This window comes from Varanus komodoensis, unplaced genomic scaffold (assembly GCF_004798865.1).
Source record: "Varanus komodoensis strain SLA01 unplaced genomic scaffold, ASM479886v1 scaffold6_4, whole genome shotgun sequence".
Taxonomy (NCBI): Eukaryota; Metazoa; Chordata; class Lepidosauria; order Squamata; family Varanidae; genus Varanus; species Varanus komodoensis.
This window is the reverse complement of record NW_025336347.1, coordinates 20,351,929-20,379,196: the sequence shown is the minus strand read 5'-3', so window position 1 is coordinate 20,379,196 and position 27,268 is coordinate 20,351,929. Positions and strand designations below refer to the sequence as shown.

Below are 27,268 nucleotides of genomic sequence, written 5' to 3'. Positions count from 1 at the left end.
GACGGAGAACTGGGGTTATATGAGAGCAACGCCCAGTTCTCGTCAGCTCCACTGGCTCCCGACTGAAGTCCGGGCCCAATTCAAGGTGTTGGTTATCACCTATAAAGCCCTAAACGGCTTGGGACCTGGATACTTAAAGGAACGCTTGCTCCCATATATGCCCTCCCGCCCCTTGAGATCAGCAACGGATGCCCTTCTCTGGGAACCCTCTGTGACTGATATTAGGAGGGTGAGTACCCGGAGGAGGGCCTTCTCTGCGGTGGTGCCCCATCTATGGAATGCGCTCCCCAGAGAGGTCCGCCTGGCACCGTCATTATTTGTTTTTCGGCGCCAGGCTAAGACCTTTTTATTTAAAACTTATTTTAATTGCTAAATTATCGTATTTATTAGGATTTTAAAATTAGCCGAGAATGCACCAGGGCTTTTAAATTTTTTTTCTTTTAAATTGTTATATTGTTATTGTTTATGTATGCTTTTATGTATTTTTTGTGAGCCGCCCTGAGGCTTTGTTGCGATGGGGTGGCATAGAAATGTTTTAAATAAATAAATAAAATAGTGTTGATCAGACCTTACCACTGGCCTTGCAGACAGCTGCTGGTGGATTTTATTGTTCCAAATATCTGGAGGAAGTCACTGGGGAAAGCTGAACTAGGCCACTTTTGAATCCTTACCACCTCAAGCAGATAATCCCAAAAGGAACTCAACCTGGGAGTGGATAAGAGGCAAGATTTTGTGGTATTTAATGAGTAGAGTCAGCAGTAAAATACTTGATCCTAATGCAGGACTGTTTTTCCTTTCTGTATTCCAGATCTCCAGAAAGAGAATCGAAGACACTGGAAATTTTTATTTTAGTAAAGTCCAACACAAAGTGTATTGTTTTTAGGGGCATTCTTCAGGAGTGATAAAAGGTATGATTAAAGTTCTTAAAAAGAGGAATAAGCAGCAGCAAGTAATTCAATACACAGTGTCCATGACTTGCATACCTACTAGCTTTAAAACTGCCTTCTTAGAACTTGGAAGATCTCTTCAATAAATGGTAAAATTTAGGAAGGCATCAGATTCAATATCCTGTGCTAAATATCCTGAACTTAGGAATGTCAAGAAGGCATCAGATTATCCTGGACCTGGATGTGAGCAGTACCCTCTCAGATGCTAGCAATATTGGAGAGCTAAGTTGGGAATATGCTAGGCTATCTAAGCACACATTTGTTTTCTGTAATTATCCAACTGGACAGAAGACCCAAGGAAGCATTCCCAGAGTTCACAGATCATAGAATAGCAGAGTTGGAAGGGACCCATAAGGCCATTGCGTCGAACTACTGAGTCCAATGCAGACTTCCAAGTTCAGATGGCTGTCCAGCTGCATCTTGAATGCTTCCAATGTGGGAAGCCCATGAACTCCATAGTAATTGGTTCCATTGTTGTCCTCCTCTAATAGGATGCCCAGCTGGAATTTGGCTTCCTGGGACTTGGGTCCATTATGGTGTAGTGGTGAAGAGTGTGGGGCTGGGACTTAGGAGAACTGGGTTCTAGTCCCTGCTCAGCCATGGAACCAACTGGGTGACTTTGGGCCAGTCACAGACTCTTGGCCGAACCTCACAAGGCTGTTGTGGGCATAAGTTTGAGAGCAGGAGGAAGAGAGGAAATAAATCTAAGAAAGAGAGAGAGAGGAAGATTCCATGTGCTGCACTCTGGGATGACTGAGAACCTGCCCTCTGTCTGACACCCTTTCAAGTACTGTAAGAGAGCCAGCATGTCCCTTCTTCTCAGGGTTCAACCTGCCGATTTTTTCAGTCTCTCCTCATACAGATCATCTTTCTAATCCTCCTCTGAACTGTTTCCAGTCTGTCTGCATCTTCCTTCAGCTGTGGTGTCCAGAACTAGGCAGAGTCCTCAAATGAGAGTAGAGGAGAGGAGAGCTAGTACTTCATGTGATTTGGAATCAATATTTCTCTTAATGCAGCCCAAAATAGCATTTCCCCTTTTTACTAGCCACATCACATGGGTGATTCATATTCAGCTGGTGATCAACAATTCCAAGGTCCTTCTTGCTTGTAGTTTGGTTGAGCCAAATATCCCCCATCTTGTAATGATGCATTCGGTTTCTTTTTCTTAAGTGCAGAAGTTCACATCTGTTTCTATTAAATCCCTCTCTGTTGATTTTAGCCCAGTACTCCAACCTATCAAGAGTACTTTGGTCCTGTCTTCCAGGAGATTAGATCTCCCACCCAATTTTGTGTCATCTCAATTGTGTGAAAGCCTGAATTAAAACTGGAGGAAAACATCTTATTCATCATTAAGGGCTTGAGGGGCCAAAGTTTTAAGCCATCAAACCCACTACTCTTCCTTTCTATATTGGGCCTTGTTATTTTCTGTGTATTTCTATTTTTTTCTACTGCCCAGAACTTGTCTTCTAATACAGTATAATTTTTTTTTTCTAGTGTGGTGTCCAGTTTCTTTTATCTAATGTACGGAGATGTTTCCCTGTCTTTTTCCTGAGAATCCTTGACATTTTTCCAAAGTAAAATTCCTCACATGGACACTGCATGATATTAATGATACAGGGAATTACTAATGTTAATGTGCCATGAAGTGTCTTCTGGCACAGTTCTAACCATGAAAAAGCAGCCTGTAATTCCCAGGATGCCCCGACCAGTACGGTTGTCCAGTGGAAGGCTGGAAGTTCTGTCTAAACAGGCCTAGGCTTGCTCCTTCAGGAAATGCTGTTTATGATTGGAAGCATCTGTAAACTCCATCACATGGCAAGTGAGTCTGCAGTAAGGACAGAGTCCAGCAAGGGCATGACCCCCCCCCTGCCCCCATGATAGAATTTAGGATTGTGTCTCTTTGTTCTCCCTAACGTCCCTCCTGACAAATTTCACATGTTTCTATTCCCTTTAAAGGCGACCGTGGGCTTTTCTTGACATGATCTCTCCCATGTTCCTATGTCTTGTAAAGGTGATCACTGGCTTTTCTTGACATCCATTTTTTTTTTTTTGTAAATGTGTCAATATTATTTGAACTGTGCACAGGAGTAGCTAGTCATATAATTGAATTTTAACTGCTGTTCAAATGGCCAGATGGTACTTGTTTAGTTTTTCTAGAAGATCGCATTGTGCTACCGTGAAATAGGAACCAATGCCAAGTTCTGCACCTAAAAGAACAGGAAACCTAATAGATAGTTCCAAGATCGGGGATACTTGGCTCAACAATACTGCAAGTGAGACGGATCTTAGAATTGTTGTAGCTCACAAGCGGACTATGAGTCAACCGCGTGATGTGGCTGCAAAAAGGGCAAATGCTATTAATAGATCCTAGAGTGAAGGACACAGTACAAGAGGCTCAAGTTACAGGAAGCCCGTTTCCAACTGCATATCAGGAAAATTTCTTGACTGTTATTGCTAGAGCTCACCCAAAGCTCTTTTGGGACTCCTCCTATCAGAGAGTATGCAGGATTCACACAGACAGCTGCATCCAGAGGAACCATTGTGGGTTAATCTAGCAAGCTGTTCATAAGGCTAATCATATCTTGGGGTTTTGGACAGAAGTATATGATTCTATCAGAAAGTTTCCTGTAAGCTGAAGGGCCCTCCCAGGGACCACAGGTTTGTAGCCTACATCTTTTTATCATATTCAATACATTACTAAGGAACTGGAATGGACTAGCCAAATTAAAGCCATTTCATTTGCATAAAGGGATATTGTCAGCGCCTTTCCTCCAATCTAAAACCCAGTCATATCATTCCAGGGTATACTATATCAAAAGAATCTGAACGTTGATTGTGCTTGGAAGTGGCCTAAGATGCATTCAGTCATTTAAAATACATAGCAGTGAACTTAAAATACAGCTTTGTCCTTGCTCAGGACACAGGACACAGGACACAACTGGCTCTCTTGACAAATTGTGCTTCAGCATTTTTACACTGGTATCTCTATCTTTAAATGCCTTTGTTCAAGAATGGCCATCTGAGCATCACTGGCAATGTCTCAAGAAGTTGAAGTGTTCCTGCGTAATTTGTTTGAATAGCCCCTTTTCTGATTTGTCACAGAAACAGGCCTGTTTGTCTCACGTGGACTGCAGCAGGGTAAGGGACACACGAGCCACAAGCCACTGACGGCAAGCGAATGAGAGTTGTGCGGCCCTCGTGCATGGATTCACGCCAAATCGTCCCCTCGCCTTCCCCCTGCCTCTTGGCCTCGCGGCTTCTGCACTGCTAATGGCAGCAACACCGGTCCGGTCCACGGGCGTGTTAGGCCCCTGCAGTGACCAGGAAGCAGCTGCCAATAAGAATGGGGCAACTGCCTTATCCAGGGCTTTTGGGCAGAGCCCCTGGGATGTCTGCTTCCCTGCTGCCGGGGGTGCTTCCAAGGAGCCTGTGCCCAGGAGAGATTTCTGCTGCAAGTCTGACGCGGTCTCTCCCCCTTCAACTTCCTCTCCCTCACAGGGCTGTTGCATGAATAAAAGGGAGAGGACGGTTGTGTAAGTGTCTTTGGGTTTCTTGCAGGAAGAGGTAATATTTTTTTAAGGAAAATAGGAGGGGGAAAAAAGAGAAAAATAGGAGGGGGCACTGCCCACGGTCCCTATTTTATATTGTCCCCTTCATGGCAGAACAGAGCAAAAAATGTCAGAAACAAGCAGTTCCTGACCCTCCCCCCCCACACACACACACGCACACCAGAAATAAGATAATGATAGTTTCTGGATCAGGGCTATCATTAGAGTGAGGGAGCCGCTCCAACCTACCCCATTTGGGAAACAAGCGTTTCCATTCACGTTTCCTCCAAGAACTGCTAGTCCCTGTCGTGTGGACGCCTGTTCTGCAGTGTGGGCACATGTATGGGCAGCAGCCCCCCCACCCCGCCTGCCACCAGCTGCCTGTGGTGGGACACTGGCGGCAACCCTCCACGGGGGCCCTGTGACTGTGTCGCCAGAGCAGGTAAGGGGACGGAGTTGGGTTTGCCCCAGGTCTTGCCTCTTGAGCCTTGTCTGCTGCACACTCTGTTGTCCACAATCATTAACCGTTCAGATGGGGCGGCTGCCCATAAGTATGTACAGGCAGACTAACCAGTTACTTAAATTAGCATTCGAGGAATATTACTTGGAATGCCCATTGCAACCTCAATCCAGGTCACCCTGTTCCTTGCCACCGAGCTGATGCTCGATCGTATGACAGCTGGGGAGGAGAGAGACGCCCCAGGGCTCCAAGGGCTGCATCGGGAACAGCTGTTCCATTCATTAATACCTTATGATGCATTTATTATTACAGTTACGCCCCGTCGTATCTTTTCCAAAGAACCCAGAATACTCCTCTCCATTTCCTTCTCACAAGAGCCCTGTGAGGTAAGTTCGGCTGTGAGTCAGTGACCAACCCAAAGCCACCGAGTGGACCTCACGGCCGGGCAGGGACTAGAACTGGCATCGCTCTGGTCCCACCAGACTCTCCTATGCCTGCCGAAGTAATTCAAGCCTCACTCGTTTTGCATGGATGGCCCCTACCGGAACCGTTTTTCTCCAGAGCCAACTCCTCTTGTTTTAGCTTTTAAGAATTAGCTTTTAAGTAAATCTGCAGCACCTTTTAAACTTCCAGTTCTTGGTCTGTATGTGAAAAGTGTTTCCTTATAGGTGTCACAGGTATCAAGCACTCAGAGGAAGGAAATGGGAGCGGGGGAGCTTGGGGATGGGGTCCTTCCTCCCCACCCCCATGTGTCTCCAAGCCAACTATGCGGATGCAGCTGCCAAGCTGAAGAGGATGCTGCTGCGGATCCATCGGTGCCCCTGCAAAAGGATCCCTTCCATTCTGAAAAAGTGGCCCCATTTTATCCTTAAAACCACCTCCCTGTGATTGGGCCCGTCTCTCAGTGGGCTTCATGGCTTAGCAGGGACTAGAACCTGGATCGCTCCTCTCCTGCTGCCCCACTCTAACCACTAGGCCACATGGCTCTCCTAGGCATATTAAAGTGATCCAAGTCTCATTCCGAGATGCAGGAAGGATTCAGTACATATGGAGAAGGCAGGTCTAGATGTGTATTTGAAATAATGGAACTGCTTTAACAATAATGTTATTTGATGTTAAAATCTATAACATGCTTCCTTTTTCCAGTGACCACTCAAAAATGGTTAAGGAAACGGGGGAAATAATAAATCTGAAATTAAAAACAATGCATAAAAACAGCACTCCGACACTCAAAATGGCATTTTAAAGCCTGGATCTTCCACGTAAAAATCTAAACCAGGAGTCTCAAACTCAACTTACCTGGGGGCCGCTGGAGGTAGAGTCTGGGTGAGGCCGGGCCGCATCAAGTATTCCACCACGCGGTGGTGGGGGCCGCTCATCCCGCGTGGCTCCCGGAGGCCGGCCCGGGTGCCGCCGGCGCTTTGAAGGCCGCAGGGCCCCTCCCCCGTGCCCCGCCATCCCGGCAATTGGCCCGCGGGCCGCGAGTTTGAGACCCCTGCTCTAAACCAAACTGCCTCCTAAAACTTCACCTGCAAGAACCCCTCCTGCTAAAATTGCATTCTCTAGATTAGAGAATGCAGAACCCTCGAATCAGGCTAAATAGGATCATCAAACTGTTTTTCCACGGTGTTGGATTTTCTTCTTGTTGTGATGGCAGAGTGCAAACATGTCAACTCAAATTTGGGGGGGGGGCGAGATACAGCATAGCTGCTTTCTGCACTGTTAAAGACCTTCTGAATCCAGCTTATGAGAGAAAGATAATTTATTTCAATTGCAGGGAACAAGCACAAAACACAGCCAATCTAAAAAGGAAAATAAATGTTCTCCATGAGTCAAGGCATGAGGCAGGGTGCGAGGGCTGCCTCTGGCTAGTGTGTGGCCACAGGTTCCCCCATCGCCCTCCTAGGTGAACCTGCAGACCTGAGGTGCGGCGGCCGCTGCCGTCTTCTTGCCACGCTCGAGACAAGATTCAGCTGTGATCAGGCCGGATCATGTACGGGGGAAGAGGGCCGGTGCCATCCTGCCCTTCACCTTGGGCAGCAAAATCCCTTGTGCCAGGAAAACCCCACAAGTTCACCTCCCACTTCCTCCACTGCCTTGCAACTGGTGTTCTTCTGTGCACTAGCAAACAAAGTGGCCTCTGGCCCCCCCTGCCTCTACTCTCATGCTCTGCCACTTGCAGCCGTCAAGAGAGCCCATGCAGGAATCCAACTTTTGGGTCAGTGGTACCAGCTGTCCTTCCCCAGTTCTTGAGAGTATTCACAGGGCAGGGAAGAATCGCCTGCTAATTCTGCCCAATACTGTCCCTCTAGGAATAGTGCAGCATATTCTTTGTTTACTGTATTGCTATCTTATCCTCCCTCTAAGGAACTTAAATTTATATAAGTCTTCTCTTCATTTCACCTGCACAACAACCCTGCAAAGTAGGTTAGATTAACATGATTGGGTCAAAGTCACTAGCAAATGCCAGAGCAGAACGAGGAAATGAAACCAACTCCCTCCCCGGGCCAAGTCCCGACCTGATCTACCACTACTGGTTCTCAACTGTAGCACTCAAGTTTGAAACTGGAGTAAAAAATTTCCCTCCAATCACCTTAATTTCAGCTCAAAGCACAGAACAGATTTTTAACAGAGAACTGGCAAAGGTTTCCCTGCATTTGTCTTTGTCTTGGGGTGCCCAGTGTGTTATCTGTGGGTCCCCATATACCCACAGACAATTCTCTTGGTGTCCACCAGGCCCCTTGACCTGCCTATTTTATTACTTTTAAAAATCTGGGAACTAACATGATGTCAGGCAATGTCCTGGCCTCCATTACCACCTTTATTTTCAAGAATAAGCTCCAGAAAAAAAAAATAGTGAGCAAGGAAAGTGGTGTGACTTCACCAGATGATGATAATGGCTCAAAATCACAGCTCTCGCACTCACCCTTTTAAGTCTGGAGACTTGGGCTTTTAAAATCTAGCACATCCAGCTAGCCGGGGGGGAAAAAAGGGTAAGCTGGGATGGAATCATAGAACAGAAAAGTTAGAAGGGGCTTCTAAGGTTATTGAGACCAATCTCCTGCTCAGTGCAGGACACCAGTTAAAGAATTCCTGACATGGGCTGAACATGCCTGGTTCTTTCAATCGCTCCGCACAGGGCTTTGTTTGCGGTCCTGGATCATTCATTTTGCCCTCCCCTGAACCCTTTCCAGCTTGTCTGCATCTTTCTTAAATTGTGGTGCTCAGAATTGGACACATGATTTGGAAGCTTTATTTTCTATTAATGCAGCGCAATTCAGCACTTGCCTTTTCTGTAACCAAACCAAGTTGTTGACTCATATTTCAGCTTGTGATCTACACTGATTCTGAGGTCCTTTTTGTTTGTGGTATTTTTGAGTCAATTATGTCCCATCTTGTAATTGTCCATTTGGTTCTCTTTTCCTAGATGCAGAATTTGGCATTTGTCCCTGTTGAATTTCATTCTGTTGCTTTCAGCCTATCAAGATCATTTTGAATTTTGGTTTTGTCTTCCAAGGTATTTGCTATCACACTCAATTTTGTGTCATCTGAAAAACTGATCAGCTTTCCCTGCACCTCCTCATGCAAAGTATTAATACAAATGCTAAAGAGCCCTGGGCCCAGGACTGAGCCTTGCAGTACCTCTCCCGGGCCTGAGAAGGCGCCATCGAGAAGCATTCCTGAGTCCAGTTCTGTAGCCATTTTGGATCCACCTAGCCATGTTTAGCTAGTTTTCAGAGCAGAGTGTCATGGGGCACTTTGTCAAAAGCTTTGCTGAAAACAAGATATATTATGTCCACAGCACTCCCCACAGTCCACAAAAAATGAGATCAGATTAGTTGGGCAAGACTTGTTCTTGATAAATCCAAGCTGGCTTCTAGTAATTATTCCATTGTCTTCAAGGTGCTTCAACTGACTTTATTATCTGCTCCAGAATTTTCCAAGGGATTGATATCAGACTGGTGGGTCTCTAGTTCCCAGGATTCTCCCTTTGCCCTTCGTAAAGATAGGGACATTAGCACTTCTCCAAGTCATTTGCATTTCACTCGTGTGGCACGATTTCTGAGGGATAATAAACTGTGGTTCTGAGAATTCTCCTGCCAGTTCCTTTATTATTCTAGGAAGCAGTTCATCAGGTCCTGGAGAACTGAGCTCATTCAAATAAACTGGGTGTTCCTTGATCATGTGTTTATTAATCTCGAGATTCAATCCTGACCCTTAAGTTCGTACCCTTCATGTTTTTCCAGGATGGTCATAGAGCCGTCTTGGGGAAAAGACTGAGCCAAAGTTGGAACTGGACACTGTGGCCTTTGTCCTCCGTTATTGCTTTGCCCTCCTCACTGAGAAGCTGAGCCACCATCTCTTTTCTGTCTTTTACTGTGAACATACCCGAAAGGTTTTTTATTGCTGCTGCTGCTTTTAGCATCCCTTGATAGCCTCAGCTCATTCTCAGCGTTACCTTTCTGATATCATCCCTGCATTTCTGTGACATTTGTCTGTTCTCTTCTTCTGTATTTGTCTGTACTCTGTTTCCTTCCTATATACAGCCTTTTTTGTTTTTAGGTCAACTCATTTTTTTTTTTTTTTGGTAAAGCCATCTTGGTTTCTTCTGTCATCTGCTTTTATTTTTGTTGGAATTGTTTAAAATTGTGCCTTTAAATTTTCCCTTTTTATAAATTCCCACCCATTTTGGACTCTATTTTCCCTTAGGGGCACTCACCATTGGTTTGTACTTGTCATGAGTTTATTAAAATTGGCTTTCCTAAAATCCGGAGTACATGTATGGTTATGCTCCATTTTTTCTTTCCTTAAAATCAAGAACTCAAGTATGTTGCAGTCACTTTCCCTCAGAGTCCCCATACCTTCCACTTGATCCACTAAGTCATCCCAATTCATCAGTATTAAGTCAAGGACAGCTGCTCTTCTAGTTCCTACCTCTACTTTCCGTAGAAGAAATTTATCTGCCATGCATGTCAAGAATTTCTTGGAGGGACCACTTTTGCTAGAATGTGTTTCCCCTCAGATATCTGGGTAACTGAAGTCCCCCATTACTACTTCTTTGAACTATTCGCAATTTGCTTAACAAAGGTTTCATCCTCATCTTCTCCTTGATTGGGTGGTCAGCAGTACCCTCTTGACTGTCATGTTCCTTTTCTTTCTTGACATATTTATTCTGTCCCGTATGCTACCAGACTCATCTTGTATTTCAATGCAAGGATAAGTAATTTAAACATATAACGCAACTGCCTCATTTCCTATTTCTTCTTTACTTTTTGAACAAGTTATCCTTCAGTCGCTATATTCCAGTCATAGGAACCTCCCACCAATTTTCAGTAATACCTATCAAGCTGTATTTGCCTTCATATGTTAAGAGTTCATTCTGTTTGTTTTCCATACTATCTGGGCATTAGTGTATAGACACTGAAGCCTTTGTGTTTTTATGCTCTGGCTTCTTTCCTATGTTACTGAGAAGACAAACTGGGGGCACTACTAAAGTTCTTCTGTTATGATACATAAGCCTTCATATACTCTTGTCCCCAAGTTATCATCTCTCTCCATGATCAGACTGGGTTTAAAGCCCTCCTGATGAAATACTGTGGTCAAACACATTCTTTCCAGCTCTGGTGTCGTGCGACCCGTCCCTTGCTAGCAATCCATCTTCCAAGTAGTCTGTGTAGTCTGTGGTACCAAAATCCAAATCTCTTATGCTGGTATCACCTTCCCAGCCAGCTGTTCCCCTGGAGTGTTCTTCTTTCCCCGTCTAATCCTCTTCTAAGATCTGGGAGGCTAGGTGAGAACACTATCTGGATCCCAACGTTCTTATGTTTCCTTCCCAAAGCTTCAAAATCTGATGTGATTTTTGTAGCTCGATTTGGCACTAGCATTTGTTCCCGCATGGATTAGTAAAAAGGGATAGATGTCTATGGGCTTTATGAGCTTTGACAATCTTTCACTCACATCCTTAATCCAAGCTCCGGGGAGACAGCACACCTGGCCAGTCCATGGGTCATTGGGTTTCAATCCCATGCAACAAGGGGTCTGCCACAATGGCCACTTTTGGCGTTTTCTTGGCCAACAGTCTTTCTGCATCGTGCTCTGCATCGCACAGGTGCCCTTGTTCATTCCTCCTCTGCAGGCCGCCCACTGTTCAGACACGTCCTCCAGTAGCTGAAAGCAGTTACTCAGCCCTAGCGGTTCCGCTGGAGCAGAGTTTCTCCAGGTTCTTCTGCTCTGATCCGTCACCTTTCTCCAGGGAGTTTCCCTTCACTGGCTTTCCTCATCTCAGCAATCTCGTATCTGCTGCAGCTTGCTGGTCCTCTTCCAGCTCTGGTGGTTCTTGTTGTTCGTGGAGTTCCACTGTTGTGTCCAAGCACAATTCGCTTGCTCTTATTCCTTGGTGGATGGGCACCTGCCACTCAAGCCTCTCGCTTCTTCTTCTGATAGTGCAACCTGATTTACCTTTATTGCAGGCACATGCCACGTTAGCTTCAGGGAGGAACACAAACATTGCACAAACTTTGCAGGTCTCTACCAGAGGAAAATCCTTTCCAACCTTGTATGGTATGAAACGAGGAGGAGAAAACATAGATTTGTTGATTTTCCACATGCCAGTAGACCCACGGGCTGCTGTCCTGAGCTGGTCAGCTGAAACCTCTGCTGCTTGCAGGGTGTCCTAGAGGGCAAGAAAGGGTGGGAAGCAAGGAATAGGCTGTGCTTCTGAGTGTGTACATGCATGCACTCGAGGAAGAGCAAAGTGCTTTACCTGTATTTTGCGTGTGGTACATGTGCTTGGCCTAGTTTGGGCAGGTGTTTTAACTGTGTGTTGTGTGTTGATCTGAGCTTCACCAATTTGCTTCCTGTGAAAAGAGCATTTTGTTTTACTGGGACAAATACGTGATGTAGCACCTTGAGCTTAAACCCTACCTATGCTTTGTACTCATATTCTTGCCCGTGTTACTTGCCTTTGAGCCTCACAAGTTTGCCTTTTGAAAAAATGAGTGCTAGAGCAGAAAACTGTAGGTTCAAAGGAGTGTTTTCATGTTTTGAAATAGAACCCTGACCTCTGCCTTATCTTTAGGAATTTAGGCAAGTTACTTCTCTTTAAGTCACACCAGTTTGTCTTCTGGATGTTTTGTGAGTGGCCACTCCCATCACGACAGCCATTTTGTGAGAGCACAACACATTCTCAAAATGTTAAATATGCCTACTGACCCAAAAAGTTTTGGGATCCCTGCCTTAGCTAAATGCAGCCATGGAAGCTCACTTATCGGTCCCAGGGCTGCTGCTACTGCCTTCCGGAAGAACAGCATCAGGAGCAGATAGTTCAGTTTTGACCAGCATCCTTGCCCTGGGCGGCTGACAGCCCTCCTGAGTGGTGTGGGACCTCTTATGCTGAAGAAACTGTTTGCTACCATTAAAGCTTTTCCCACAATCAGGACAGATGAAGGAAGTTTTCCCTGTGTGGATTCTCTGGTGTGTAACAAGGTGTGAGCTCACGCGAAAAGTCTTGCCACAGTCAGGGCACTCGTAAGGCTTCTCGCCTGTGTGGATTCTCCGGTGGATAATGAAGTGGGGGCGCTGGCTAAAGCATTTCCCACACTCCAAGCAGGCGTATGGCTTCTCTCCTGTGTGGATGCGCTGATGAATCACCAGGTTCATCTTAACACTGAACTTTTTCCTACACTCAAGGCACTCGTAGGGTTTTTCTCCCGTGTGAACCCCTCGGTGTTTGGCCAGGTGCGAATTCCGGCTGAAGCTTTTCCCACAGTCAGCGCACTGGTAGGGCCTGTCTCCTCTGTGGCTCCTTTGGTGCCTCTTGAGGGCTGAGCTCTGGATGAAGCACTTCCCACAGTCCGTGCAGTGATAGGGTTTCTCTCCCGTGTGGATCCTCTGGTGGTTGACCAGGTGGGAGCTGTACCTGAAGTTCTTCCCACAGTCATCACATACAAGTGACCGCTTAACTCTACGGCCTCTTATCTTTACTGTGCTGTCCTTCTGAGGTATGAAGCTTCCTGTGGCAGGAGCAGGAAGACCCTGAGCCTTCTCTAAGGGATCGCTCCCCAAATGTCCTCTGTTCTGAGGATCCTTTTGCAGCTGAGGGTTTTGAGGAGAAACTTGTTGAAATGTCCTGCAAACAATTCCATGTGGTTTTAATTTCTCGTAACCTTCCTGTTGCTGATTCTTCTTCTCATTCCCACAAACTGTCCCATTCCCTTCAGGGTGACAGAGAGAAAGTGAGAAAAGGAAATGGTGAACATATATAGTGGAGGTACTAGAAACTACAAATCCCTAAAATTGTAGTTTAGCGATCTAAACTACACAAATCTAGCTATTTGTGTATCCAATGTAGCTTGCAGACCATTCTCTGTTGGCTCACTCCTCAACGTCAGGGAAGGCCATGCCTCCATGGGGGAGCACACACTTTGTGTTGAGGTTGCCCCCCCTCTTCCTTTTGGACCTTGCAGTTAAGCATATTTATTACACTTTTAATACTGCCCAATAGCCAGCTCCCTGGGCAGCTTACAAAGACTAAACACCTTATAGACAGTATAAAAACTACTGAAGTGCAAGCATACAAACAGCACACACAAAGGCAGACAAACAATTTAAGGCCCGGTTAAAAATCTCCTCTTATGCTGCCAAGTGCCTGAGAGAAGAGGAAGGCCTTAACCTGGCACCAAAAAGATAACAGTTTGTGCTCAGTGGCCACAGCAGCGGGGTCAGGAATCCTTCTCTTATTCACAGCCTCATCTGCAACACGAGGATGAAACTGCAGGCTTCCCAAACAGGAATAAGGTAAAGGCTGTAGATAAAACATGAAGAGCTCTGGATGCTCTAAAGCCGCCTTCCCCAGTCCGGTCCCCTCCACACGTGTGGGAATGCAAGTCCCATCATTTCCCATCAGGATGACCACAGACAGCATTCCTGGCTGCTAACACATGTGAAGGGTACCAGGCTGGGAATGGCTGTTGCAAGCAATGCTTCAAGTTCTTTCCAGTGCCTTTCACATCTTATCACGAAGGGTAAAAATACAGCCAGGAAGAGGACAGGAAAAGCATTTTCTCACCATTATGAATTTTCCGGTGTGTAATAAGGTTGGAGCTTTGGTTGAAGCCTTTTCCACAGTCAGGGCATTTATAGCATTTCTCTCCAGTGTGAATCCTCCGATGCCGAATCAGGGCCGACTGGTAAACAAAGCTTTTCCCACAGTCGAGGCACGTGTAAGCCCTCTCCCCAGTATGAAATCGCTGGTGTTGAGAAAGTGACGAGCTTTGACTGAACCGCTTCCCACAGCTGAGGCAGACGTAGGGTTTCTCCCCAGTGTGGATTCTCTGATGCTGAGTTAGGGCTGAGCTCTGGTTGAAGCTTTTCCCACACTCCTGGCACTGATATGGCTTTTCTCCTGTGTGGATTCTCAGATGTGCTGTGAGTGCTGATTTATGACAGAAGCTTTTTCCACACTTGGGACAAGAATCCTTCCTCTCTACCACGTCAGATGGAGGACCGTTTGCAGCCTTGTTGCTTCCTTTTGACTCACCCAACCTCTCCATTGACTGCTTCTCATGCAGGCTTGCTGGCTTCTGGCCATTTTTATGAGTATTTAAAGAGTCCTTCTCTTGGGAACAGCCCAGAAATCTACCGTAAGGGTCTCTCATTTGGGGGCGAGTTTGTTGGGAACCATTACCTGCTAAGAAAGGCATCAGACTTTAGGCAGTGTAGCAGGAACATCAGAAATAATAATAAAGCCTTAGGATGGGAATGAGAAAAGCTAAGTAACAGAATTACAGATATTTAACTTCTAGAACATCCAGAGTGATAAGGAATCTGGTTTCTTTTTTAAGCAACATTTGTTGAGCAAATCTCTTTAAGGGGAGCCTGCAGGCATTTGAGAGCCCGAGTCTCCAGTCGTTCAGGAGGAGAGAGCTGGCGGGGGGCTTACCCAGCGAAGTCACATGCTCGTGGTTCTCCTGCATGACTTCCCAGTAGAGGGCTCTTCCCCTTGCGTCCAGCAAGGCCCACTCCTGCTCTGTGAAATGCACGGCCACCTCCTCAAAGGCCACCTGCACCTTAAAGGTCGACACAGTGAATTCCCAAAAAGCACCACAACCAAAACCCCACAGCACCAAATCCCCGGAGAGTTGCACTGGCTGCCCGACAGTCAGTTCTCCACTGGCTGCCTGACAAATATTCTGGGGACTCAGGGTGGAGTGTGGCATCTTCTAAGCAGCTTTCCTGGCCAGGGTTGATGGGAGTTGTAGTCTAACACACCTGGAGAACACCTAGCTAGAGAAAGCTGCTCCAGGGGATTGCAAAGGGGCTCAGATAAAAGCAGCTTTCTGTTTTCTCCATTGTTCGCTGAGAGATAGGATGGGGTAAGGCTGCACTTTGTTGCCAGCACTGAGTGGAAGAGCTAAGCAGGGAAGCAGGTGCAGAGACCGGGGGCTGCTGTGACCACGTAAACCGTGTTCTCCCAGGAGCATGTCCCCCCCTTTCCATTCAGCTCTTCTGCTGCTCTGCTCTGCCTCCCTCACCTCAACAGGCTCCGTGAAGGGAGTCTGCTGGACTAGAATCCCAGTGCACATGGGTGTATCTGGGCGAAGCAGCGGAAGCAGGCACATTAAGGTGCAGGTTTTAACCTGTGAAGTCCTAACACTGTGCAGGTGGGATGGAACGCCTCTCCCAGCCTCCATCTCCCTGGACGCTTCGATGAACCGCTGGGGCCTGCCTGTGGCTGCCACCTCCAATGGAGGCTCAGTTCGTGGCAACCAGGAAAAGGGCCTTTTCAGTGATGGCCGGCCCAATTGTGGAACAAGTTCCCCACTGAGGCCTGCCTGGCATTATTCATGCTATCTTCTCGGCACCAGGTCTCACCTTTCCTCTTCCACAGGACATTTAATTAGTTGGGACTTTGTTAATGTTTAATCCAGGTTCAGTCAGGTTTTAACTTGCTTACGTTATTGAAATTTGATGCATTTTAAATGTGGTTTTCATTTTTTGTATGGTAATTCTTTGCCTAATCTTTTATATTGCAGTGCATTTTAGGCTGTGTTTTAATGGATTGTTGTAAACTGCCTAGAGAGCGTCAGCTGTTGGGCAGTATAGAAGTTAGATAAAACAAAAATTATGTTTGATTTTTTTAAAACGGCATCAGCCAGTATTTCTGGCTTTCACAGAAAATATACTGACCATCAGCACAGACAGAAGGAAAAAACCCAGATTTTACTTTTTCCTGATCAGTTAACAAGCCTTGATCACTCTTCCAGCATTGAAACTCATGTTCCGCTTGCATTGTGTATGAAGCTCCTTCAGTCTCCGGAGCTGGAAAATGCCTGCATTTGAAAGGTGGTGTGATATAGCTTGCTTCACCAGCAAGGTTTGAAATTGGCCTAAATGTGCAGTGACTGTAGACGAAAGACTTACAGAAGCTTAACTGACATGACTTCTGACTTTCCTCTCCTTCCAGTCTGAGCTCTGGAATTTGCTGGCCTGTAAAACTGCCCAGCTCCCCACTTCACAATTATTGAAAGAACTGGGCACGCTTAACCCCAAGTAGGCTGAGGAGAGATAGGATAGCACTCTTCAAGTACCTGAAAAGCTGTCACAAAGAGAAATGCCAAGATCTCTTGGTATCCCAGAGTTGAAGACACAGAATAACGGGCTCGTTAGAGGAAGCCAAATTCCAGCTGAACTTCAGGATGAACTTCCAGTCTCTGAGCAATGCACAATGGAACCAATGACCTGGGGAGGTTGTAGGCTCTCCCACACTACAGGCAGCTGGAGGGATAGTTTAACTGAGAGTCCTGCACTGAGGAAGGGGATTGGACATAATGGCCCTCTTGGCTCCTTCCATCTCTACTGTTTTATGATTCTATACCTATAAATTTCAGGGTTCCTTGGGGAAGCCAGGCTGACAAAACCACTGTAAACTTAGGGTATAGTACACCACACAACTTAACTCAAGCTCTCAACTAAGCCCCCCTGGAGTCTGAACTTTTTTCACACAGGTAAACAGGATATAACAGACACCCCTGTTTTCTTTCACCTCCTGTGCTTCTTGTCCGCCTACTGAACAGATCCAATATCGAGCGTGGCCTACCTTAGGGAGCTCCATGGTGCTGGCAGAGCAAGATGGCGCCAAAGGAAGTTGAGAAGAGTGTGTGCTGTCTTTCAGGGTGAGAAGAACCCCTGGCGATTACAGAAGAGGTGTCAGTGTATAAAAGGGGTGCACCATCTGTGGCCTGCAGGGTACACAAGCCCCACAAGGCCGGGGGTGTGGCCCCCGTGAGTGTCCCGGACTCCTCTTGCTGCCGCTGAATCCTTCACTATCCCCACCAACTTTATTTTTGAGATTGCTGGAGGGAACACTGCAAGGCCAAGGGGGCGGGTGGGGGAGAGAGCCCCTCTCAGCTCCCAGTCTCACTCACTTCTGATCCTGCGGTTTGCCTGCTGCTAGTCCCGGAGTGGAAGCAGCCACTTCTGTGGAGACAGCTGGGAGGGGACAGGGACGTGGAGAGGCTGGCATCTGAATCTCAGTGGGTGTGGGAGGGAGCTTTCCCATCCCTTTCCTCATGCACTATAGACAAGTGCATGTGTCCAGTTGTTTGCACCTCCCTCCAGCAATGACCACATCAGATGCTCAGGACTAAACAGTTGAACACACCTGGGTCTATATCATTCCTTGGGACTTGCCATCCCATCATCTTTCTTTCAAGAAAATCCATTAATGAGGCTTGGACCCCACGTTGACTGGATTCACACAACAGAACAAATCAAAGTATGGGTTCATTGTGGGTTGTTGTCAAATTGTCGGTTTTTGTGTTGTGTGAATCCAGCTATACTAACAAGCATGGTTTGTTCACCACAAACAAACCATGAAGAGAAACCATGGTTTCTTGCTGGGTTGTGAACTGTGGACTGTACACAGCTAAAAAATTACAGATTTTTAGTGTGGCTGTGTTCCCACATGGTTCAATGACAATCTGCAATTCAGGCCATATTCTGGCTTGTCATCTTGTCTGAATCCAGATGGTAAGATTTTGAACAATCAGACCAGAAGCTGGAAGACGTGTTGAAAACCTGAGAAGGACATGGATATCCCATCCCAATGCGGTACATAATGCATGTATGTAAAAGCAATTTCCTAAGACGCGGCCACATGCTAGCACAACGAAAACACAGAGCCCAGCTTGGGCTGTGCATGGGGTGTACAACCTGGGTCTGATGAGGCCCATCAGAAGCCAGCAGGCACCTTCAGGTTGTTTCCCCATACACGGGACTTCCTGAAAGATAAGGATGCAGGGGACTCCGGAAGTGGATTTGATCCTGTATTCTCATCCCACCTCAGTGAGAAACCACCTGGATGATCTTGGGCAACTAATAACTCTTAGCATCACTTCTCTGGCTGAGAAACAGGAATAATTGTGACCTACCTTCAAGGAATGCTAGACAAGTGAAATAACATTTTTGCACATTTAAGCCATGTTTGCTATCAATGGGAAAAATGAAGTATATAATTAATCCAGACTTAAAAGAGCAAAAGACAGAGGGAAACGTTTCCCCTCCACAAAGCGTCATCATGTGGATTACTATTTATGCTGTCATTAATTTGACTTAAACATCCATTAACTTGATTGGCTTCTGCCTATTGTTTTTGACATATCCAGTGGCTTAGGATAACAATGGAATGAGCTAGGTAGTAAAATAAATGTCTCACTATGCTTTGTTGCAGGGCATCCAGGGTTATAAAGGACCTGGTTTCTTTCCAGGCAGCACAGGTTGATCAAATCCCTTTAATGGGAGCCTGCAGGCATCTGAGAAATGCAAGTCTCCAGGTCATTCAGAAGGGGTGGGGGGGCTTACCCAGCGAAGTCACATGTTCGTAGTTCTCTTGCATGACTTCCCAGTAGAGGGCTCTTCCCCTCAAGTCCAGCAAGGCCCACTGCGGCTCTGTGAAGTACACGGCCACCTCTTCAAAGGCCACCTGCACCTTAAAGGGTCGACACAGTGAATTCCTAACTGCAATCCCACAGCACCAAATCTCTGGAGAGTTGCAAAAATCACGGCTGCCTGCCTGACAAATGTTCTGGGGCTTCAGTGCAATCAAAGGCCAAGGCTTGGCATTCTCCAGTGCAGGGCCACTGAGCCTCCGGCCTGGAGGCCAAAGCCAGCCCACCTGGATTCCCCAGGTGTCCACACCCCTTTCCCGGTCATACCCCTTCCCCCGTAAGGACTGGTTATTTGGGGATTTCCAACTTTGGTTGAAACACCTCTTCTCAAGCTTAGTTGCTGGCAGTAAATGCTCCAAGCTAGATATGCTTTTGGTGCCCCACCTTGTTCTCTTGGCCCCATGCACTGCTGCAGCACAGCCCCTGAAAGACTCTTAAAAGCAGACTTATGCCCTGCACTGGAAGAAGTTCAGCACTGCTGCTTCAGAGGGATCTCAAACAACGATCGCTTTCTGTTTTCTCCAGTGTTTACTGGGAGACAGAGTGGGATAAGACTCTACTTGCTGCTAAGACTGGTTGAAAGAGCAACCACCAGGCCTCCGCAACAGGCTTTCTCTTCTGTTCAGATGTTCTGCTCTTCTGCCTCTCTTTTCTCAGCAGGCCCAGTGAAGGGAGGTTAATGGGCCCAGCTGAACTGGAAACTTAAGTGCATTTATGTAAAAATGGGCAAAGCAGCTCAAGCATACACACTAAATGAAAATGCTACACATTACAAGTTCCTTTTTACTAATCTAGTCACAACCAACATTTCTAATTTTTCTATAAAACATCCTGTGAGCTACCACAGAACTTCTGTGTCAGGCTTGGTTTTCTTGCTGGCTGGTTTGCATCCCTAAATCAAATTTCAAGAAGTGCTTTGCTGAATTAAAAATCAGATTCCAGCAGCTTCATAACTGATATCGACAATGTTGAAAAACTCCACCACTTTCTCTGCGAGCCATTTAATGATCCCTTTGGCAGAAAATGCCTGTAGATCAAGAGCCTTACATGATTTCCCCTCAGCACTCTCTGAACTTGGCAATTTATTCTGCTGTGAAAGTGTTAAGGCACAGATGGTCAACCAGTGGCCATCCAAATGTTTTGCCCTGGAACCCCCATCAGCCCTGGCCAGCAGAGCCAATGGTGAGGGATGATGGGGGTTGTAGGCCAAAGCATCTGGACAGTCACAAGTGGCCCAGGCAACAGGATGTTCAGCTTCCCCTCCCACCGGCAAATCCCAGAGTTTCTTGAGGAAGCCATGACAGTTAAAACCTGGGTTAAATTGGGATTGTACTATACACTTCCACATTCCCAGGCAAGCTGTTCTGGGTGCTCCATTTCCTTCACATAAGCAGAAGGGAAGTAATAAGGCACCCGTTTCTCTTTTACTGCTTCTGTATTTATGGCCCTTCCACAGAACAGGCCTGCCCATTGCTGGAAAACCACCTACCTGAGGGAGTGTCATGATGCAGGAAGAATAGAAGTGTGGCAGAGGAGGCCAAGATGGAATTCTGCCGTCTGTCACGGCAGGAAGAATGCCTGAAATTATGGGAGAGATCTCAGTCCATATCATGTCTTGTGACTTGACAGGCATGATGGTTTCTTATTATCTTTAAGAAATCATGCAGGACAGGGAAGCATCAGATGACTGGGGAAGGGCTAATGTCACCCCCTTCGTCAAGAAAGGAAAAAAATAAGAACCTAGAAACTACAGACCGATCAATCCGACATCAATCCCTGGGAAAATTCTGGAGCAGATTATAAAGCAATCATTCTGCAAACACTGTGAAAACAATGCAGCAATTATTAGAAGCCAACATGGATTTCTCAAGAACAAATCCTGCCAGACTAATCTGATTTCATTTTTTGATTGGATAACCTCCCTAATGGGCTGTGGGAAAGTTATTCAGCAAAGCTTTTGAGAAAATGCCCCATGATATCATGATCAGCAAACCAGCTAAAATTAGGCTAGATGGAACAACTATCAGGTGGATCCACAGGTGGCTGCAGGACAGGACGCAAAGAGTGCTCCAGAGTGGGACCTTCTCAAACTGGGGAGAGGGAACACGTGGGGTGCTGCAGGGTTCAGCCCGGGACCCAGTGCTCTTCCACATTTTAATAATGATTTGGACAAGGAAGTACACGGAACGATTATCAGATTTGCAGATGACAGACAACTGGGTGGGACAGCTAAAACCCTGGAAGGCAGAAATAAGGTTCAAGGTGATCTTGGTAGGTTGGAGCGCTGAGCTGAAAACAACAGAATGGAATTCAATAGGGAGAAACGCCATGTTCTACATCTAGGTAAAAGAAACCAAATGCATCGTTACAAGATGGAGAACTCTTGGCTGCACAATACTGTAAATGAGAAGGATCTTGGAACTGATCACAAGCTGAATATGAGTCACCCCTGTGATGCGGCTGCAAAAAAGGGCAAATGCTATTTTGGGCTGCATTAAGAGAAATACCACTTTCAAATCACGTGAAGTACTAGTATGCCCTTACTCAGCACTGCTTAGGCCTCATCTGGAGCACTGCGTCCAGTTCTGGGCCACACAGTTTTAGAAAGATGCAGGCATGCTGGAAAGGGTTCAGAGGAGGGCAACAAGGATGATCTGGGAGTGGGAAACAAAGCCATATGAGGAGAGATTGAAAGAACTTGGTATATTTAACCTTGAGAAAAGAAGGTTGCGGGGAGATATGGTAGCACTCTGCAAGTACTTGAAAGGCCGTCATAAAGAGGAAGGACAGGATCTCTTCTTGATCATCCAGAGTGCAGGACACAGAATAATGGGCTCAAGTTACAGGAAGCCCGATTCCAGCTAAGTATCAGGAAAAAAATCCCTGGCTATTAGAGGAATATGACAATGCATCCAATGACCTAGGGAGGTGGTGGGCTCTCCCACACTGGAGGCATTCAGGAGCAACTGGACAGCCATCTGAGAGGGATGTTTTAACTGGGAATCCTGCACTGGGCAGGGGGTTGGACCCAACGGCCCTCTGGTCTCTTCCAACTCTACTGTTCTATGATTCTATGATTTTTCTTTTAAGAAAACCCCTCATTGAATCCTTCCCCAACCTGGTGCCCTCTAGGGACTACAACTCTCAGCATTTGTGACTATTCACTATGCTCGCTGGAGCTGATGGGATCTGAAGTTCAATTTATCTATTAAGCACCAGGGTGGGGAAAGCTACCCATTGAAAAATTGCACCAGATGTTGCAGGAAACGTTTAACAGCAATGCAAGAGCTGCCCCAGTGCAAGCTGAACTTTATAGGCAACCTACTTAGAAAAGGCCATCTCTCTGCAGACCACACACACCAGCAAAACCAAGAAACAGCAACTCGCCTGGCATTGTGCAGAGGAAGAGGACAGCTTCACTTTCAAGCTGTGGCCCAAAGAGCTGGGGGAAGGTTTTGCAGAGCAAGCCTATAGTTGCCGTTCTATCTAAGAACAGTTGGCATTCATGACTGCCATACAGTGCAGTGCTTGGAGGCAGTGCTGACCCGCTTTCCCGCATGGAGTGGCTCAGGGCCCACAAGGATGCAGTGCACCCGCTCGCAGGAACCGAGGAAGTGGCCTCAGACTGACTGGGATCAGACAACCTGAAAAGGGTTGAGGATGGGTTAGAATCATGGCAGAGCTGGAAGGGGCCAGAGGGCTATCAAGTCCAGTGAGTTAAACCATCCATCTCAAATGGTTGTCCAGCTGCATCTTGATTGCCTTTCATGTGGAGAGCCCACCGCCTCTCCAGGGAATTGGTTCCATTGTGCATTGCTCTGAGAGACAGGAAGTTCTTCCTGAAGTCCAGCTGGAATCTGGTTTCCTGTAACTTCAGCCTGGTATTTTGTATTCTGAGATAATGGAGAACTTGTCCTCCTCTGTGTGACAACCTTTCAAGTACTTGAAGAATGTTATACTGTTTCCTCTCACTTTTCTCTACTGAAGGCTAAACATGCCCAGTTCTTCCAGTTTCCCTCATAGGACTTTGCTTTCAGTCACACCATCTTTGTATCCTTCCTCTGGACCTTTTCCGGGTTGTCTCTGGTGCTCAGGACTAGATCCCCTACTACAGTTGAGGCCTTTTCAGTGCAGAGCAAAGGGGAACTGATTCATGTGGTTTGGAAATCATACTTCTCTTAATATAGGCCAAAATAGCATTGACTTTTTTTGTAGCTAGATCACATTGGTGATTCAGTTTGTGATCGGCAACAATTCCAAGACCTTCTTGTTTATATTATATTATTGTTGGGCCAAATATCCCCCCACCATCTTGTAATTGTGCATTTGGTTCACCTTTCCTAGGTGTAGAACTTGGCATTTGTTCCTATTGAATTTTATTCTGCTGCTTTTATCCCAGTGCTCCAGCCTATCAAGATCACTCTGAATTTTTAATTATTTATTTTTACATTTATAAGCTGTTGAACAGATCAAAGGAGCTCCCTAGGTGGCGTACAACCACACAGACAGGTTTTGTTTCTGTCTTCCAAGGTATCGGCTATCCCACCCAATTTTGTATCATCTGCAAATCTGACAAGCAGTCCTTGATTCTCCTCATCCAAATGATGGATTAAAATGTTGACACAGTGCCAGTCTTGGGTCTCACAATTAGGCACTGGGCCTGCTTGTCACTCCTTCCCAGTCCAAGAAGGTGTCTTTGATGAGCACTCTTTGAGTCCAGCTCTGTAGCCAACTCTCAGGATCCACCTGAGAGTTACTACATTTAGTCCACTTTCAGCTAGTTTGCTAATCAGGACACAATGGGGCACTTTGTCAAACTCTTTGCTGAAGTCAAGGTATATTATGTCCACAACATTCCCATAGTCCACAAGGGAAGTTACCCAGTTAAAAATGAGCTCAGATTAGCCTGGCAAGATTTGGTATTAAGTTGTGGATTGTTGTTTCAATGTGGGTTATTGTAGGGTCCAAAACCAGCTGAGGTAATAAATCATGCTTTGTAAACACAAACAATCCTCAATTTACAACATGACAATAAACCCTGGGTTCTCTTCATGGTTATTTGTAACTAATAAATCACCGTTTGTTAGTATGGCTGTGTCCAGACAATATGACAACCCACCTTTCAACAACAACCCAAGGTTCAGTGACAACTCACACTCGACCTAAGTGTGGGTTATCATGTGGTCTTAACCCAGTTCCTGAGTCAGGCCCTGGTCCATCTAGCTCAGTATTATCAGCAGGGACTGGTAGAGGCTCCCCAGGGTTTCAGGCAGGACAAAGTTTTTCCTCCTCCTAGCTGGAGACGACTAGCAGGGAACCTGGGACGTCCTGCATGCAGAAATACACCCGGCCCCTGAGCCGTTTAGCGCAAGGGCGCTGCTTGAGGGACCCCTACCACATTCCACATACAGAGGGTCACCGGGATGGCAGCTGAATCTCACCGAGACTGTGCCGACGGGACGGCGTCCTTGGCACACCAGAGGGCTGCAAGCTGTGTTGGATGTGCAGCCTGGCCAGACTTGGGAAACCCAGCCATGGCGAGCCGCCACTGTTGCTCTCCGTGCCCCAGCATCTGCTCTCTGACACAGCTGCCTCACTCTGCTTAACAGCAGGGAAAGCCCCGATGGGCAGGGCTGGTGCACGGCTAGGGAGGCGCATGTACACCGCTTTAGTAAATACAATAGGCGAGATGCTTCCAGGCAAGGCTTTTAATGGTGCCACTGACCTGCTCCACAAACTTTTCCAGGGGAGGGCCTGATGTCATTGCTGCCTTCCACTCATAACCCTCCTGTGGTTTTGCACTGCTTCTTCTGTCTTTAATATACATAATAGCTGCACAACGCCTTTCAGTTGGTAGCACCTGGAGCCCTCGATCTGGGATGCACCCACACACAAAATACTTTTCGTTTAACCTGTGCTTAGGGCTTTCCACAGTCATGCAAGCGCCAAAATGCTGGAAAAATTACAGCTCTTAAGGGCCTGTGCTCCACAGGTACATTACTTTGGCAGCACGCGTACAGCATGCTATTTTGTGTGGTGGTGAATTCCAACTACACTAGTATCTTGCAGCTGGATGCTGTCAGTGGCTGAATGTTGGTCCAAGTTCCAGATTCATCTGTTCACTGGAACCGCCATATGGAATCTTTACATCTCAAGCCACCAATCCGCATTACAGATACCCATCCAGTAACCAATACCATTCACACAGAACAACAGAGCTGGAAGGTCACCTAGTCCAACCCCCACCCCCCAAAGACATAAGTAGAGTCTTTCCTTTTAGCCAATCGAGAATGCAATATTACACCCATTTTATCTAGAAGTGAGCCAGATTAAATTCAATGGATCTTACTTCTGAGTAGACATGTACAAAACTGCACTAAGTAAGAAGATGCCCAGGAGGAGGACCACTCCCAGCACAATATCACACACAACGCTTCCTGCACAAACTTTCCCAAAACCTACAAATACTTTATTTCTCTCATGACACATAGTACATACTATCTACACTTTCTACCTTCCCCAAGAGGACAAACTGTTTCCCCAAAGATGCTGTATAAATGGAGAAAAATTACTACAAAATGACCCGCACCACCCAGGCAATACCTGTCAAACTGCTGGTGGGCCCACTTCAGGCCCCTGCAGGTCAGCCAGCTCTTAGCTTTCTTCAGAACCAACATGGGCCATACTCAAATGCCTCTCGCTTACCTGCCATAAAACCTACTGCCTCCCCGCCTCTCAGTCACTGATCTCAATTTGGCCAACTCATCCTTACTTTACCTACAAGAAAAAGCAGCAACCCTAAAAGAGGAGCCCTTACCAGATGCTGATGCCGTACATGCAGGGCTTATTTTCAGTCCGCCCCTTTCTCACGCACCCGCATTGTCCTGAGATCATCCCCTTGACATGATACAGTTTTGCCTGTATCTATGAAAGAAATGCTACTGACCACCCCGAATGGAAAATAACCTGCAGATTACTGAGGTTTTGCAGTGTCTTTATGTACTTTTGGGGCCCTTCCCCTTACCTGAGCCTCTTCTTTTATAAATCAAAGCTACGAAGGAACTGAGAGGCTGTTTCCAGCCTGACGTAACAGCGCACCCCTCGCCGGCCTCTCCAGGTCACCGACGAAGGCTGAAGCTAAAATGGTTCTTGCAAACCGTCTTGACGGTGCAGCTGCGGCCGTGCTTGGTCTAATCCGGCAGCTCCACCTCCGTCTCCAAAGCAGGGAGGGAGAGGCGAGCTCTGCCCTTCGCTCCTGCTTTGCAAAGAGCAGCGACCTCCGCTGGCCAGCCCTCCTCGTGCAAGCACGGGGCGAGATTGGCTTTGTAAGCCCTTCCTGCACCGGCTTCTTCTGAAGCGGTGAGCAACGCTAGCTTTTGTATGTTTCAACTGTTTAAAAGTGCAATCCCGTGCAGGTTCAAATCGGCTGAGGGCCTGCTGGGAGTTGTAGGATTTTTTTCCGATCTAAGCATAGGATTGCACCTTAAAAGGTATGGACCTCCTTTCAGTCCTGGAAGGTTATTTAAAGGTGCTCCTATTGAGACAGAACACCCAGGGACCAGGACTGGCCAGGGAAAGGCAAGATTTCAAACCCTATTTAATGTTCGAATCAAAACCTTGGAGGACAGCTGCAATTCAACCCGATTCAACAGCATTTTACTTTGTCTTCCCAGCTTGTTCCAGTCTCAGCCCAACAGATCTGCTGGCACAGCAGGTTGGGACAGCAAGATTGGGCAGGAGTTATCGGAAAAGTACAGACAAATGGATCTTGTTTCAATGCTAAAACAAATTAGAATGCATGCAATTGCTGTGCATCTTTCTGGCAATGCAATGATGAGTAGAAACCAGCATGGATTTGTCCAGAACAAATTCTTCCACCCCAGATAATCTTATCTCTTAGCTGGGTTACTTCACATTTCATGGCTTGTGGGAAACACTGTGGATACTATTTATTTCAACCTCAGCAAAGCATGTGGAACAGCTCTCCATGAAATTTTGCTTAGCAAACAGACTCAGGACACCCCAGATGATTGAGTGGATTCACAAGTCAATTTTCTGAAAGCATAATCTTAAGTGCACCATAATGTGGTTTGAGGATGACAGCCAGGAAGTCAGACTGTGTCCCTGGGCTGGTTTCCTGGCAGGGCCACCCAAGGTGGAACGGTCAAAGCTGAGACAGCAGACAAAGATGCATCAACCCCGTTACGGAGTTATGGTCTCATCAGAAGAGAACAGATGTCCATAAAGGTGAGGAGGCAAAGGAACTCCTGAACGGCAGCTACTGGGCAGCAGCGGTAGTTGAGGGCGACAGTGGCAGAGGTTCTCTTACAGGCACTCCTCAAGCAGTGATGCTCGAGCAAACTCTGG

The 27,268-nt window shown here is 46.6% G+C and overlaps 1 protein-coding gene across 4 annotated transcripts; it reads right to left on the bottom strand.

Moving 5' to 3' along the window:
• Positions 1-6,699: 6,699 nt before the first annotated feature.
• LOC123034521 (zinc finger protein 345-like) lies at positions 6,700-26,052 on the bottom strand. Of its 4 annotated transcripts, XM_044451926.1 has the most exons (7): positions 25,926-26,052; positions 20,391-20,479; positions 18,816-18,942; positions 17,053-17,141; positions 14,896-15,022; positions 14,023-14,643; positions 6,700-13,168 (listed from the first exon to the last, which is right to left on the bottom strand). In XM_044451926.1, the coding sequence occupies exons 2-7, from the start codon at positions 20,403-20,405 to the stop codon at positions 12,216-12,218; spliced, it is 1,932 nt and encodes a 643-aa protein (XP_044307861.1). In that variant the 5' UTR covers positions 20,406-20,479; positions 25,926-26,052; the 3' UTR covers positions 6,700-12,215. The 4 variants fall into 4 exon arrangements, with proteins under 4 accessions (XP_044307861.1, XP_044307859.1, XP_044307858.1 ...); XM_044451924.1 differs by lacking the exon at positions 25,926-26,052 and having other exon boundaries at positions 14,023-14,640; positions 20,391-21,075; XM_044451923.1 differs by lacking the exon at positions 25,926-26,052 and having other exon boundaries at positions 20,391-21,074.
• Positions 26,053-27,268: the final 1,216 nt, after the last annotated feature.